Here is a 15,974-nt window from a genome sequence, read left to right as displayed (position 1 = left end):
ACATGATATTAGGCCTTGCTTTGTAAAAAAACAACAAAGTGTGATGATTACTTGATATAATGTTCTTATTATTTTTCTTACACTCTTTGCAAACATTTGTTCAGCGTAGACTATATTCTAAATATATTTTTTCCAAAGATTTGCTTCTCAAGTAAATGTGACTAAAAAACAGATGTGATACACAGATGACGTTTCAACCTAATAACATTCAGATATCTAATGGCTTCCTCTTCATCTCTCCATCTCTTGTTCTAACGTACTGTACATCAGCCCTGCATCACGTCAGTCTCTTCCCTCACATGACATCTTACACGCATGACTCTCTCTCTCCTCACAGCAAATGGTAAATCATCCTGCATCACCCATCTCTGCTTGCCTGTGTGTGTATGTGCGCAGAGACCCTTCCCACCAATCAGAGCATCCCTGACCTCCCCCTCCCTCCTCTCCCTCCATTTGTACTCGAGGAAGATGGTTGCCACTGCTGTGGGCCTGTTTTTAATGTCGCACGTCCTGCCGTAGTCCCACAAGAAAAGAAGCCCTGCGTTCAGGTCATTTTCTCTCTTTCTCTCACACACTGTTACTATAAGCTGTTCTGTGATTAGATATTGTGTTGGTTATTGATTTGATGTTTGCCATTAATTTCCTGCAGAGCCTCACTTTTCTATTTATTTCTCCTGTTTACATTGTGTAATGTACAGAGATAAGCTTTTGTGGTTTGGGTTGTGATGATTTTCTGTTAGCATTATATTTCGTATCTACCTTTCTCGCTTTATTTGGCACTGTTTGTGTTTTTCTTTTAGTGTGTGTGTGTTTAACAAGCTGGACTTGCGACATAGGCAATGATTTCATTTAAAGGGCCAGATCTGTGTCATTTATACAAAAGGTCATGTTTTTGCTTCCATTGATGCCCACAAGATGCTTTTGAAAGAAATCTTATTTCCTCACAAAAAAATGGAAAAACATCACAAACTTGTGGAGTTCAAGTGCTGCTGTTACTGAAGCAAATATAGTTCATGCATAAAAATTCCTTAATTAAATATTTCAATTCAGTTTTTCACAAAAATTGTTATTTTGGTTTTCACGAATTATTATTTCAGATTATACTGTTGAAGACATATCAATTCAAACACTAAAACAGAGCTTTACATGCATGAGAACATTTTTGCAGGATTTTATATTAAAATATTACTGAATGTACCGTACAAGAGGATGTATTTTAGATGATCTTGTCATTAAACGTTTTAAAATTACTTTCTTCAAACAGCATTTACAAATTCACAATTAATGTAGTTTGAGCTTATAAAACAACAGTAATGATCAAAAGAGATGTGCAAAGGACATTTTTGCAAAAATACAGTATGTGCTTTTATTTGTATTCTCAGCCTAGATTAAATCATCAAAATCTGGTACAAAATGGACCAAACACTTAACTTTAAATTAATAATTGGACAAAATTATTTAACATAAAAGCTATATCCGAGAATATGGGTATGTATACAAAAACATACAGAACAACAAAAAGCTCACAGTAAATAAAGCATACAGCGACTACAGTTTTATCCGTCATTAAAATGTGTTCATCCTGTATTGTAGTCATATTTTGTAGTCTTTTCCCCGGGCCTTGACTCAATACATTTACTATCAAAGTTGAGCTTCAATTTAGCACAAAATTGTTAAAACATCTTTAATAATTTATGAGGAGGGACGTCCAACACTCAACTATCAACAATGGAACCAGATAACGCGGTAAATATTATTGCTTGTGAGTATTGAGTGTGTTACTAGAACAGACTGTTTTTTCTCTCCAGCTGCAGAATGCTGCATCACTCCCCTGAAGTGGCCCGTCTGTATCAGACGGAGTTTATCCGGAGTGCCCGGGCGGTGGGAATGCTGTGGGCCATCTGCACTCTCTGCTTCGCTGTTATCGAAGTGGTCATTCTCATCCAGCCGTCCTGGGTGGGCACACGAGAACTGCACTACAGAGGCGGGGGTCCGGCCCCTCTGACCGGGACCCTGGGCCTTTTTGAGATCTGCTTGGACACGGATTGGCCCAACCCGGAATGCCGGGGGTCTCTTCGCACCCTGACGCCTCTGCCTGCGTTCCAGTCTTCCGCTGTCCTGGTGTGCATTTCTCTCACCATGGTGTGGGCCAGCGTCGGCTGTCTCTCTCTCTTCAGGTTCTGTAATGCAGCCACCGTCTATAAAATATGTGCGTGGCTGCAGCTGACGGCAGGTGAGACTGTTTTTTGTATTATTATTACATTTTAAATCAGCCTCTTTGGACACCCCGAGCATTACATTGACAAAATATCACAACATGCATTTATTTGATGTAAGTACAGGGTTCTGTCTGGCCCTGGCGTGTGTGTTGTTCCCTGATGCTTGGGCTTGTGCTGAGATGAGGGCTCTTTGTGGGCAGCGTGTCAGCAGTTTCTCCCCGGGAAACTGCTCTGTTCACTGGGCTTACATACTGGCCATGCTGGGGGTGCTGGATTCTGGTATACTGGCCACACTGGCTTTTGTTTTGGGAAATCGACAGGATGCTCTGCTGCCAGAATATGCCAAGGATGGAGAGGGTAAACACATCATCATTCCCTGATAATGTCTCTGTTTCTTCATTTATTTTTTGTATAATTTTCCCACTTGTAAAATTTTCCCACTAGATTTTCCCACTCATTTTGTAAATTTTTGCATTAAACTATGTTTTTATAAACAACAATAAATATTATAGAAGTGCAACATTTTGACAAAGTTTCAAAGGGTATCTGATTTTTGTTTTATGAGGATGTTTCATGAAATGTTTAATGTTGTTTCCCTTTTCACTTTCACAGTTACTGGACTGTTACTGTCAGCGTGAACCAGACACAAGCTATCAGAACCCACTGGCAAGTTATTTTTTTTCCGAAATATATCTATATTTTAATGTATTTACAAAACAGAAATGTTTTAATATGTTTAGTTTTAGTTAACCATAAAATGTACTTCATAAATTAACTTCTTATATTAAAGAGTGTAGAATTGAGAATTTTATTTGGAAAAACAGATAGTAAAAAACCACGATTTTATCAAATTTGTCAATGTTATCATGTTTTATTGTGTTTTATCATGTTAGTTAGTTGTATTTTATTTGTTGTATAATAAATATTAATTGGAATGCACAATAAGAAAATCAGATTTTTTAAAAGTTGTTAAAATCTGTGTTTGCAAATAAACTCTTAATTTGTAATTTGGGAAACATTTAGAAATAAATCTGAGCTGTCACCTATAATGTTTCCGGCATTTCTATCACGAGTGTTTTAATATTTGCGATACCTCCTCTTATCATCTCTGTTTTTCTGTAATTGATGTCACTTCTTATCCTCTTAGATGGCCGTTTTATCATCCTGTTGTCAACATCTCTCCAGACAAATAATGATGACAAAAAGGTGCTATGAGATGCTTCTCTCTTCCACCCGAGCATTACGTCATCATCCTGTGAATTCTGCTTACATAAGCTGTCTGCATAGAAACGGTCACCAGGCAACTGCGTCTTTTCACTCCGAACGGAGGAACCTTCCTCTGGTTTCGTGGTGGTTTTTAGTAGAGCAGAGAACAGAAAGAGGTCACAGTATTTCAGTTTCGACTTAACTACATTTATGCTGAGTGTAAATGATTTTTGATTAATTTCTTGGGATGCACAAACATAAACCAATGTGATTTGTGTCAATAATGTGATGAATATCTTGTCAACGATCAAAATGACTATTTTTATGTCTTCTGTTTTAGAAATGTCCTGTGCATGAATACACTTTGATGTTTTGTTACGAGACGTGCGAAGAACACTTTTTCTGCATTTGTCAGATTTTAATGTTTGTTTCAGTCTTTACCTTTAGTTAACAGATATTTTTTATAATCTTGAATGTTAGTGACTGATAGGCTAACGTGTACTGATCTAAAACCGCATGAACAGATGTGTTGTATTTGCATTTTTCTTCAAATGCTGTAAATTCTAACCATAGTCTGGTTAAAACAATCTGTTGTTTTGTACAGTTTAGATTTTATTTGAAGATTCCTTCCTTAAAATGCTCATTTACCATCATTTTACCAGCCCTTATACGTTCAATCTTGAACGTGATTTGAGATTTTTGCTTGCACTTACATAAAAGCAAAACAAAACATTTGTGTTGACATACATTTTATTAACACTTACAGTGATTGTGAGGATTGACAGAACGTACAGTGCAGAGAAATGTATTTTCTAGACAAGGTTTCAGGACTGCATGGAAACCAAACAAGCCAGAGCCACGATTTCCGTCACAAATTCACTGCGTCACTCCGATTACAAACCCAGCAGGCACCAGGTGGGACAGAAAACCAGTTACTATACGACAACCAGATTGATTTCAGGACACACATCTCACTCTTCACTGAGAAGCTGGAACTACCACAACCAATAAGAGGAAAAGAAAACCGGAAACTCACTCTGTAAACGCGTCATCCGGCGCAGATGATCTGAATGTGTTGTGGAGTTTAAACATGTAGCAGTTGTGAATGTATCTGTTCTGTTATGCAATAATAGTGATGTTGCAATAAATCATTCCAGAGATTTCTGTCTGAATGGATTTATTAAACTGTGTTAAAATAGCGTTAAAAATGCTCCAACCCATGGTTGGGTCTTGCAACCCAACGGCTGGTTTAAATTAAGATGGGAAATAACCATATTTGATCCAACCATGTTCTTAAAACAATAATTTTTTTACTCTTTCATGACCTTGATTGTAACATAACATTATTCTAGTCAAGAATCTGAACCAAGATGGTGTTAATGTGATTTTTATCGTGTTGATTCTGACACATACAAACACATGAGACACTTCTACAAGCCAATGGCTAAAAATTTAAATGATCCATTTCAATTAGATCATGTTATGCACAAAATGCATGGTTTTGAAAAACAAAAAGCACATTAGATATGCTGTTACGTGTGGATTTTAATATAGTATAACATCGAACCTTGGCAAGCAGGCCTGGACTGACTTTGATGACAATGCTGGCATATCTGTAAGCGAGTGAAATTTCCCTCTCTGTCTATATTCTTTCCCCTTCTCGATATCTCTTTAGGCTGGTAGGTACTGCAGGATGTGCTGTGCGATCAGGTTGGGGTCGTAGGTCAGAGCCCTGCGCTTGCGGCTGGTTTTTTGGGGGGGTGGCAGGTCAGTGTCTATGCGCTTCATCCTCTGCAGGCCGGCGTGTGGCGTTCTGTTGCTCTGGCCTATGACACCTTCATCGTCGTCATCATCGAGCCTCTTCACCCTTAACAGCGAGGCCTCGGGCTGTCCGGAGGGGATGGGGGCGGAGTCCAGGGAACGCCGGGTTCGTTTAAGGGAGGAGCCTCCAGCTCGCTCCACATTGGACACGACGGCCAGGTCGCGTTTTGCGCGCTGGTTGGAAGATCCTGCTTGGTTGCCGCCCGATGCCAAACCGGAGATGATTTTCTCAACAAGGTACCTTTATAATGCACAGGAAAGAAAACCGTCAGATGCGAAATACGCGTGGACGAGTTAAAGGGAGAAAAATACTGTCATCGTCTTTGTGGAACACAAAAAAAGATATTTTAAGAAATGTTATACTGGTTTTGTGTCCAGTGTTGTTCGGTTACCAAAATTCTTCAAAATATCTTCTTTTGTGTTCTGCGTAAGAAAGTCATACAGGTTTGTGTGTGTCAGTACCTGAGCATCCCTTGATCTCTATCCTGGTGTCTCTCAGGAATCCTGTTGGCACTTCCGGCCTGCATCAGCATCTCTTGTTTGTAGCGGTTAAGCAGAGCTTGAGTGAGTTGAGGATCGAGAACGCCCTGCCATGATGCCTGGGGCTTTGCCATACTCACCGCCTGCTCCGTCTCATCGTAGTCCTGTGGGTACGGAACCTGGAAATCCTCCTCATCCTCTTCCTCCTCTTCTGCTTTGCTCTGTCCGTTATTCTGCGCCTCGTTCAAGAGGCGCATCAGAGATGCCAGATAAGCCGCTTCCTGTTCCCGCCTCTGGTCGCTCTCCACCAGTCGCTGGAGGGCTTGACCTAGACCTTGAGCCCTCAAGGCCTCTGGCTGGTAGTAAAGATCGTTGCTTCTCCCAGCGGCAGGATATGACATCATCTGCGCCTCGTAGGGCGCTGCGTCACGGAGGTCTCTGCGAAGACGAACTACAGATAGAGACTGAGCACAAGAGATGAGAATGTTTAATTTGTTTTTGTTTATCGTCTTGTTTTTTAAAGACACCTATTAGTTTGCTTACATTTATGAGCCTCACTGGGTTTAGAATTGAACAAATGTTACTCACTTTCACGTTCATCATGTTGTACCTTTTATATGATTTTTTGCAAATACGCGATCACTTCCAGAGGGGTCTATTTCTGCCTCATGTAACTCTTATAAAGGACTTTAGTTGTTGTTCATGTTGAACTTTTTATATGATTTTTGCAAATACGCAAACTAATGTTGTAGGGATCATTTAATCCCCTCAGAAAGAAAAAATCTTTCTAATATCTCTATATTGAAACAGATTTTTCAAACCGAGTTCAGATTTATGAAGTCTGCAATCAAGTCACCGTTATTGAAGATGTTAATGTGAACTCAAACATTTCTCATCAAACTTACCCTTTATCGTTTTATCTCTACAATCTACATTCATTCTACACCTCCACACTCTTTATGGATTTCAGACATGAATGCATTTGACTCAGTGTATCCACATTTCATTCAGAGGAAGCATTAGTAAGCGTGTTCTCATCTCATTTACACCTCTTCTCTATCCTCAATGAATCAGAGGTTCAATTACACACACACGCAGCTGCTTCAGAGTGAAAAAGAGTCTTTTTTAGGGCCCGAAATCACTCCGGCCTGCACAGCAAGCACATTCAGTCAGTGTGAATGATCTGCTCCTTCTCCGCCAATATTACTTCTGTGACTGATGCTGAAAATCTCCTTCCACCATTACTGCCAGAAGACCTGTGTTCCTCTGCCTGTGCTGTGATTTAATGTCTTGATCAATTCATTTTGGCCATTTGAAACTGGAAATAGCCGACGCCTGGGGTTATCACCAAAGTGCTGATTGATTCATACTGTATGAATCAATACAAAGTACAAAGTACTAAACTGCAAAGCAAGCACTAAGAGTCGGCTGCCATCTGTTACTGCAAACATATTCAGCATTGGCTACGTACAAATGATAAAACAGTCAAGTTATACGCATCAAGTCAGTTGGGTTCCTGACTGTTTAAATCTTTAAGTCGTGTTTAATTTCAGTGTCTGGAGGAGTTGCTCCGATTAATAATGAATGAGGCAGACAGTGACGCACACATTCAAGGGAGCAGGATTCCTCTGAGCGTTATGCGAATCAAAGAGCCGGTGAGTCAGTGCTGGTGCATTATGACGTCTGTACCTCCCCAGACAAACACACGGTGTGTGGGTGAGAGATCTCGCTGTTCATATCCTGACTTGAGATTCATGTGCTTGATATTCTTTCCTCACCATCTGTTCATTAGTGCACCTATGAAAACATTTCCATTCTGAAGTTCTGACATTGAGCAGCAGCTTAAGATCTAAATAGGTCTTTTGAGTTATTATAAAATTCATTAGGTTCATGAATAGAAAAAATCATGAATTTATAAAAAAGTTACCATGGGAAAAATCACTTTAGTATTTACTATAGATACTACGGTGTTTTAAACCTTACCATAGTAAATAATTAAGTTTACAACAATATTTACTGCAGTTTATTGATTCACTGTAAACATACATAACAAAGTGTAATCATTTCTAAAATGTACTAATGTAGTATTTGTCTATGTGGGTTTGGTTTTACAATATGATTGTTTAAATTAAATTATTTCTAGTTAATCTATTTTGCAGAAAGCACTATACAGTATAAGCATCTAATTGTCTCAAGACGGAGAGAAAGAGAGAGACACTGACTGTGTTCTCTGAATGCAGTTGCTATGGTTGCGTTCCTCCTCCGCTTGCAGCGAAAGGCCGGCTGTGTTTTCTTTTAATGGCATTGTGTTTGCACCCCTATTGATTGTATTCAGTGTTTTGTCCTTCAATACAGCTTCTCATCCTCTCTCGTTTCCTTTCACTTCAATGGCATCTACATTCAATTCAACTGAGCTCCGGCTGCTGTCCATGGTGCTGAATTTCGTTTGAGTTTACTGCACATCTGAATGAAAAACTGTTGTGACTGCCGTCCACACATCTCTCCAAATTGTAAAATGAAAGTATTAATTAAATAATTTTAAAGTATTAAAATCAATCAAGCAATTGTCCTACATTTTTTTAATAATGCATGAAACGGAGCTATTACTTTCCCCTACTTCGAACAATCTTACTTTGGGAGAAATTGAACTATAGATGAAACAGAATATATTGGAGAGTACCAAACCAACCAAAACCATTAGGACCATAGCAATCATATACAGCAGCGCTCTTAAATCCTCTAAGAACACCATAGCAACGCTTTGGCACGACAGTTCTCAATGTTATCTTTCTTGCGTCGTTCATAGATACACCTACATTATCATCAATTGTCCAAGACAAAATATCAGCAGTAGTTAAAAGATTCACTTATTTATATTTGTAGACCATAAATACAGAAAAGTCCACTCTATTTCTGTGTGAGATTTGCATAGTGTTTGGAGGTAATTACATGGCTAAAAGAGGAAAACCCTTTACATTTTGATTGCATAATTTGTTGATTCATACTCAATGACAAATGGACACAATCCCTCGTGAATCATGCTTGACGTTATTGATTATTAAATAAAATATGATTGACATTTTATAAAGGCTTGTTGCAATGACAACTATATACAATATGCAAGAATGCAGCTCACTAAAAACACCAGACTTGATATTTGTACAAATAACGTGTCGTAGGATACACATGCTTTTATCCACGATGAACCAGCGTTGCATGAGTAAACATAAACAAGACAAATATCCTCTCGAGCACAGGAGGAGATTTTTGATCGCTTGTTTTGATATACCTCATTTTATGTGCCACGGACAAGAAACCCTGAATGTGTTATTAATAAAATGCAACTAATGTACAACATTACTGTTTATCCAGTTGACCTAATGTGATCTCAGGTTGCTGTTTACCCTCCAATCAATTCTGGCCATTGCCTTCTGAGAAACTTCCAGAATTTAATGAGAGGCAACAAGGCCTTGTTGATTTATCCTCTGTGTTGCCAGGCAATGTTGATATGTACGCCCTATTTCACACCATCTGGCTTGAGCGATCTCATTGCTCTAAGTGAAATATCAGTTATGCAGAAATTAAAAAGGGCTGTCATACGCACGCATGCACATCAAATAGATGAATATCTTTTTACAGAGAGCACACCGTGTTCTTTACAGTATGATGCACACTTACATATATTTAAAAAAAAATTAGACTAAATGCTTTGTATAACCATCATATGTTTAAAATGGCATCATGGAAAAACCTCAACACAGTTTGGGTTAAAAAAAGGAATTTAACACTTTTCAAAATTAAGTAAACATGCAGAAACACAACCCATTTATTGTAATAAAACACAGATGATGAATGTGGTGTTATAAATCCCTAACTCTTTGTAAGTCGCTTTGGATTAAAGCGTCTGCTAAATGTCTAAATGTAAATGTAAATGTTATATGTTACCTTTGCCTCTAGTGTTGGATTTCTGAGCAATGTCAGGGAGAAGAGCAAAAGAGAGCTGGTCAGAAGGCCCGACATCCTGGAGATGAGAATGTAGCTGCCCCTGCAGTGAAGAGAAATGAAGAGAAACAGACACATACACGCACACACAGCAAGGCAAAGAGGGAGATGGGGGCCGGAGGGGGTGTGGCCTGGAACGGTGGGTGGGGCTTAGTTGTTCATCTGAACAGAGATCCTGGTTAACCATTTAGACAGAGGGAGGGAGAGAGAGAGAGAGAGAGAGAGAGAGAGAGAGAGAGAGAGAGAGAGAGAGAGAGAGAGAGAAACTATGTGTGTGTACAACTATTATATATAATATTAACATACGTCATTTAGATGCATCAGGAGTGCAGATAAATGACCGAATAAATGTTCTTATTTCGAAAAATATAACACTAATGTCATTGTGAAAGGGACGCAACTGTTGAATTCCACGCAAAAATAAACATTTAGTCATCATTAATTCATCCTTATATTGTTCAAAACCTGTATATGGTAAATTAATCTATCTAAATATTTTTTACCAGACATGCAACACTAACAACAACTGGACACAACACACATCTGCTCCCTACTGGACGTTTTCTAACCATTCAAGTAAAAAACAAACTTTGTGCATATAAGAGTTCATCTTAACCTTGTAAGTATTAATCTTAATACAGAATAGCTATATAAAGTTCTCTTTTGCCTTTATGCCAAGTTCTTTGCGTTTTAGGACTAATAATACATTGAATGATTGATCTCAGAGGAACTTGTGAACATATAAGTGCATTTGGTGCACACACAGTACAACGTTTTTTGTATGTTTATAGTAATTGAAGCATATAAATGAAGTGCTTGTGAAGAGTTAAAATAGTCTCATCATATTCATAATTTTGTCCTCTTCTGTTTCCTTTGCTCTGTTCTTCTTTCTAAGAGCATTAAATTCATGATTAATATTTATAGTCATTGTTGGTAGCTGTCATGGTGGGTTCTGTGTTGTACAAAGAATTTGAGAAGTTACTTCTATAAAGAAGGAGAAGCGAAAGGTCTGGTGTGATATATAATCCACAACACAGTGTCAGTCATATAGATATAAAGTATAAATTAGGGTGAAGAGTCAGACATCAGTTTTTGAAAATCGGACACCACCTTTCTTTACAGAACATTTTAAAGGTTTTTTTATCAAAAGTTTCTCAAGATTTATGAACTTTTTCACTGCAAACCAAATCTACCTTGGTACAAATAAAATTACCTGAACTTGAAAGTGTCTAACAATTTCATATGAATAATAATTTTCAAAAGAATTAATTTTTACAAAACAGGCTTATGATACCTTACACAGTCCACAGGACCCAGAATCAACCCTAGCAACACTAACAATCACATGCTATAAAAAAATATATATATTTTTTTACATTTGACTGTATGCTGTTTTAGAACACACACACATACAGACAGACCAAGATAAAGAGGGAGGCGGGAATGAGCATATAACCCCGGTTCTGTCAACCTTGCACTGGTTACCTATAAAGCATCGCATTAACTTTAAGATCATGCTTATTACCTATAAAGCCCTACATGGTCTAGCGCCGCAGTATTTGAATGAACTTCTATTGTATTACAATCCTCCATGTGCATTACGCTCTCAGGCATCCTGTCAGTTGGTAATACCTAGAATTTCAAAATCGAGTGCAGGTGGTAGATCCTTTTCTTATCTAGCGCCTAAACTTTGGAATATTCTTCCCTGCACGGTCCGGGAGGCAGACACACTCTGTCAGTTTAAATCTAGACTAAAGACTCATCTTTTTAATCTTGCATACACTATACCTCCATAATATCAATCCTCAGAGGATTTAGGCTGCATTATTTAGATCAACCGGAACCAGGAACACATCCAACAACAAATGATGTACTTGTTGCATCAAAGAGTGCAGAACAGTACTCTACTCTCAGCCAGTCTTGTCTCTTTGTTCCAAGGTTACCGCAGGATGCAGTTCATGCCCAGACCTGATGGCAGAGCTGAGAATGGGAAGCGCTGACCTGAAAAGAGCTAAGAGGATAGAGCTGGATAAAGGACGCGACAACTTTGTTTTTCCTACAACATTTAAAATGCTATTAGATTGTTAATGATAATCTTAAATCCTTAATTTTTATATTTTATTAAGCCTTGTTGTGCAAGCACGGTTGAGCTTGTGCAGAGGCAGCAGCTTTTGCCAGAGGGGAACTGGATCCCCTGGTTGGGCCCGGGTTCCCCTGAGGTTTTTTTTCTCGATGGGAGTTTTGGGTTCCTCACCACCATTTGCATACTGTTTTGCACTATCTGCCTGGCCGGGGGGCTGCATTCGAATTCATACTTGTATTCAATGTGTCTCATGTACAGCTGCTTTGTAACAATGAAAATTCTAAAAAGCGCTATATAAATAAAGTTGAGTTGAGTTGAGTTGAATAGGGAGTGGTGTTGACAGATCAGGTGGGAGGGGCTTTGTTAGTCATTAACACATTGAAGGTATTTACTACACAAGAACAGTTTAGAGAAAAGGTATCCTACTTTATTGATTGTTACAAAACCATACTTGTTAACTTGGTTTCAACAATTCTTATTCTCTAATGAAAATAAACATAATTAGGACTTCTTTGAAACAAGTATTATGCAACAAAATCAAAAGCATGAAACGTGTATAGTCAGATGCAACAACAGCTATAGCATAGAATAATTAAACCAGTGACTATAAACCTCTAATATAAAGTTAAAAAAAAAACGTTGTTAAAGAACTAAGAAATATTTAGTAAAACACCTGGGTGTTGTAAACTCTGTAATAATAATTTGAATAGATTTTTTACACACATTCAATTACTGATCAGCTTGCTGTGTTTATTTCTTCCTCTCTTTATCTCTCTTCTTCTTCAGAAAGCTTCAAGATTTAGGCATTCTCATAGTCATTGTTGGTTGCTCCAGTGGTGGGTTCTGTGTTGTAAAAACATTATTATAGTTATTCTGTTGGCTCTTACTGCTATAGAAGGAGACGGGATGGATCTAGCTGATGAAACATCTAATGCTGAGGCCAGACCAAAACAGAATGATGTTATAAATGAATAAAGATAAGAGGAATAATGACCTTTCGAGTTCCTCTTTAAGCTGGTCACTATCACAGCCACGGTCATTAAGATGAGACCAACGGCGATAAAAGAGACAAAGCAAATGTAGAATGAAGACACTCCTTCCTCGAGATGACCTGAAATTACAAAGAAATGCAAAACCAATGACCGGCAAAGCAATGTTTTGGCTTGTGAACTTATAACACACAGACCACAGGACACTCAAACCTTGTTGTTTCTAGTCTGACACCTCAGCCTTAACCATGGAGACTATCTATACCCCTTGAACACACAAAAAAGAAGTTGCGTGATGTTGTCTGACTAGAAACACCAAGAATTTTGTTAGAGCCCACAGGACCCAGAGTTAAGCCCTAAGAGACACAATAACAATCACACACTATTTATGAGCTCTAATTTATGGACTATTATATTCAAATAAAGACAGATCGGTTGTGTCAAAGGAAACACTGAGAATCATAAGATCAAGGATTGACAGATTACCTGAGACCCTATTAACCTGGATAGTCGGATGGCCAGACTCATTGAAGCTGTAAGTTTCACTGTGCAGTTCTGTGATGTTCCCTGTGGAATCACCCTTTTGCACACAGGTGAAGGAAACAGGTGGACTCACTGTGACCTTATAAACTATCTCTGGGATTGTAAATCTAATTCCTCTCTGCAGGGTGTAGTTATTATCACTCTCTATGGAGAGTTCAGGAGAGCTCCATAAAAGATTTCTCCACAGTATATCTGTGCATATCACTATAAAATGTCCTCTGTCCTCCACCTCCTGGAACACTGTAATGTTCGGCGACACCAGCTCGTCTGAAAAAAACAACAACAAACCAACATGCAATTGAATGATTTTTTTGCCGTTTTATGTGTGCTTTTCAATATTGTGCATCTTTATTGAACATCCTAATGTGATTGTGACACTGGATAGTTTAAAAATGACTAAAGTTTTTTGGAAGATGTAATGTTAGTCATCTCAAGCCTTATTTACAGAGTTTCAATGCTCCTTTCACTGCATCTCAAAAACAACTGGGAGAATAAAATAGGTTCATATACAGTTATAATGCGTGACGTGATGTTGCTTTTCTCGTGGTACTAAAGAGACATTATTTACAATCATTAAAAACGAAAATAAATTAAACTGTACGACTTTGTAACTAAGCTTTTAAAGGACCTTCACTAAAATTTGATTACAGTTGCTTACCTTCCGCAGGGTCATTCAGATCATCCAAATCATCAAGAAAACTCCTAAATATATTAAATCTAAAATCACTGTCCTGTCCAATAAAAGAATATAAAAAGTTAGGAGCAGAATACATTCTACTATTGTAGCTTCATCAGTTATTTTAACTTACATCTTCATCTTCAGTCTCTTGACACTTCTCTAGACACAAGAAAGATGACAAATTAGAATATTTAGCATAACAAATGTACTGTATCGCCATATACTTTAAACACGCACAAAGCTAGTGAGTATAAACAGAGTATTTTTTTTCTACTTACGAAATGTAAGCCAAGTGACCAACAAAAGAGAATTAAAGAGAAACTTCATCTTGCTTTAAACTCTATGACAGTATTAAACACTGATCAGCAGCTTTTGAATTTTCACTTCACTGTCTATTTCCTGTGGTTAAAACAGCACAGCCAAAAAAGATTTGTCTTCCTTGTTTGCAACAGAAAGCTTTGAGAAAATATCTAAACAAGGTTTTTATGTAGATTTACATAGTTTCCTTTTTGAGTATGGTGTTTATTGGGAAATATCAACAAAAGTGCAATATAATGTGGAGATGGTGGTCTAGTGGGTTAAACCACTGAACTGGTAAATCAAAGGTTGTTGGTTCGATCCCAGCATCCACCACCAGTGTGTCCTTGAGCAAGACACTTTACTCCATGTTGCTCCCGGGGGATTGTCCCGGTAATAAGTGCACTGTAAGTCGCTTTGGATAAAAGCGTCTGCCAAATGACTAAATGTAAATGTAATCTGGTTTCTTGATGCGTCACACATTTCATGAATCTAAAGGAGGGAAGATGGAAATAACCCCTACTGTACAGGAAACATTTCTGGTAAAGTTTCTCAAGATGTCTGAACTTGTTCACTGCAAACTAAAACTAAAGTTTAAAACAAGTTTTGTTCAGCCATATTGTTTTTGTACATTCATATGAATAATACACCGCGGAGAAACCTTTTTTTATTTACAATAAATTCTTGTCAGCTTGACTTCTGCATTCGCTATATTCAGAAACTGTGTAAGATCACCAAGTCATTCAACTTCCCTTAAAAAACTGTGAAATTTTATGAAGAGTCTTAACTTTCAATACTGTCTAAACTTTCCTCTCGGACTGTATCTCTTTAACCCCCCTTGAATTGCATTCAAATAACACGCATGGTTGTATAAAAAGTATAAATTAGGGTGAAGAGTCAGACATCAGTTTTTGAAAATCGGACACAACCATTCTTTTACAGCAAATTTCTATTTTATTTCTAGGTATTTTTATCAAAGGTTTCTCAAGATTTATGATCTTTGCTTGGTACAAATAAAATAACCTGAACTTTAAAGTGTCTGACAATTTCATATGAATAATAATTTTTAAAAGAATTAATTTTTACAAAAAAAAAGCAAAACAGGCTTATGACACCTTACACAGTCCACAGGACCCAGAATCAACCCTACCAGCACTAACAATCACATACTATTAAAATATATATATATTTTTTACATTTGACTGTATGCCGTCTTAGAACACACACATACAGACACACGAAGGAAAAGAGGGAGGCGGGATAGGGAGGGATGTTGCCATGAAACTTTTATAGTCAGATACTACAACAGCTAGAGTATAGGGTATTTAAACCTCTGACTAAAAACATCTACGTATTTGTATAAATGAAACAAAATCTTAACACAAAACCACAATACTTTGACCGACTGTAAACAATCATCATTCAAATCTGCAGAAGAATGAAAACAGTCGAAAAGCATAAACATGCATTCAAGTGTGAAAAGTGTAAAAGAACAAAAATAGAATTCTAGAAATGTTTCTTGTTCAAGTAAAAGTTAAAAAGAACAAGTTGTTAAAGATATAAAGAAATTAGCAAAATATTTGGTAAAACATCTGTGTGTAGTAAACTGTGTTTATACATATTCAATTACTGATCAGCTTGCTGTGTCTATTTCT

At 37.7% G+C, this 15,974-nt stretch overlaps 3 protein-coding genes across 4 annotated transcripts; 1 reads left to right on the top strand and 2 right to left on the bottom strand.

Moving 5' to 3' along the window:
• The first annotated feature begins 422 nt into the window (after positions 1–422).
• lhfpl4b (LHFPL tetraspan subfamily member 4b) lies at positions 423–4,585 on the top strand. Its single transcript, XM_056729883.1, has 5 exons — positions 423–548; positions 1,809–2,233; positions 2,343–2,576; positions 2,832–2,885; positions 3,367–4,585. Exons 2-4 carry the CDS (start codon positions 1,816–1,818, stop codon positions 2,855–2,857), a joined length of 678 nt encoding a protein of 225 aa, XP_056585861.1. The 5' UTR covers positions 423–548; positions 1,809–1,815; the 3' UTR covers positions 2,858–2,885; positions 3,367–4,585.
• A 211-nt stretch (positions 4,586–4,796) lies between these two features.
• Positions 4,797–9,805, bottom strand: pcsk1nl (proprotein convertase subtilisin/kexin type 1 inhibitor, like). Its single transcript, XM_056729882.1, has 3 exons — positions 9,672–9,805; positions 5,709–6,190; positions 4,797–5,487 (listed from the first exon to the last, which is right to left on the bottom strand). The coding sequence occupies exons 1-3, from the start codon at positions 9,744–9,746 to the stop codon at positions 5,097–5,099; spliced, it is 948 nt and encodes a 315-aa protein (XP_056585860.1). The 5' UTR covers positions 9,747–9,805; the 3' UTR covers positions 4,797–5,096.
• A 2,424-nt stretch (positions 9,806–12,229) lies between these two features.
• LOC130440350 (uncharacterized) lies at positions 12,230–14,430 on the bottom strand. 2 transcript variants are annotated; one of them, XR_008909536.1, is made up of 6 exons: positions 14,301–14,430; positions 14,153–14,181; positions 14,002–14,074; positions 13,287–13,610; positions 12,806–13,067; positions 12,230–12,654 (listed from the first exon to the last, which is right to left on the bottom strand). XR_008909536.1 is itself a non-coding variant. In XM_056773422.1 (6 exons), exons 1-6 carry the CDS (start codon positions 14,347–14,349, stop codon positions 12,611–12,613), a joined length of 636 nt encoding a protein of 211 aa, XP_056629400.1. In that variant the 5' UTR covers positions 14,350–14,426; the 3' UTR covers positions 12,230–12,610. The 2 variants fall into 2 exon arrangements, 1 of the variants encoding a protein (XP_056629400.1); XM_056773422.1 differs by having other exon boundaries at positions 12,806–12,922; positions 14,301–14,426.
• Between the last annotated feature and the right edge of the window lie 1,544 nt (positions 14,431–15,974).

The sequence above is a fragment of the Triplophysa dalaica genome, chromosome 18 (assembly GCF_015846415.1).
Source record: "Triplophysa dalaica isolate WHDGS20190420 chromosome 18, ASM1584641v1, whole genome shotgun sequence".
NCBI classification, from domain to species: Eukaryota; Metazoa; Chordata; class Actinopteri; order Cypriniformes; family Nemacheilidae; genus Triplophysa; species Triplophysa dalaica.
This window is presented reverse-complemented; position numbering and strand designations above follow the sequence as displayed.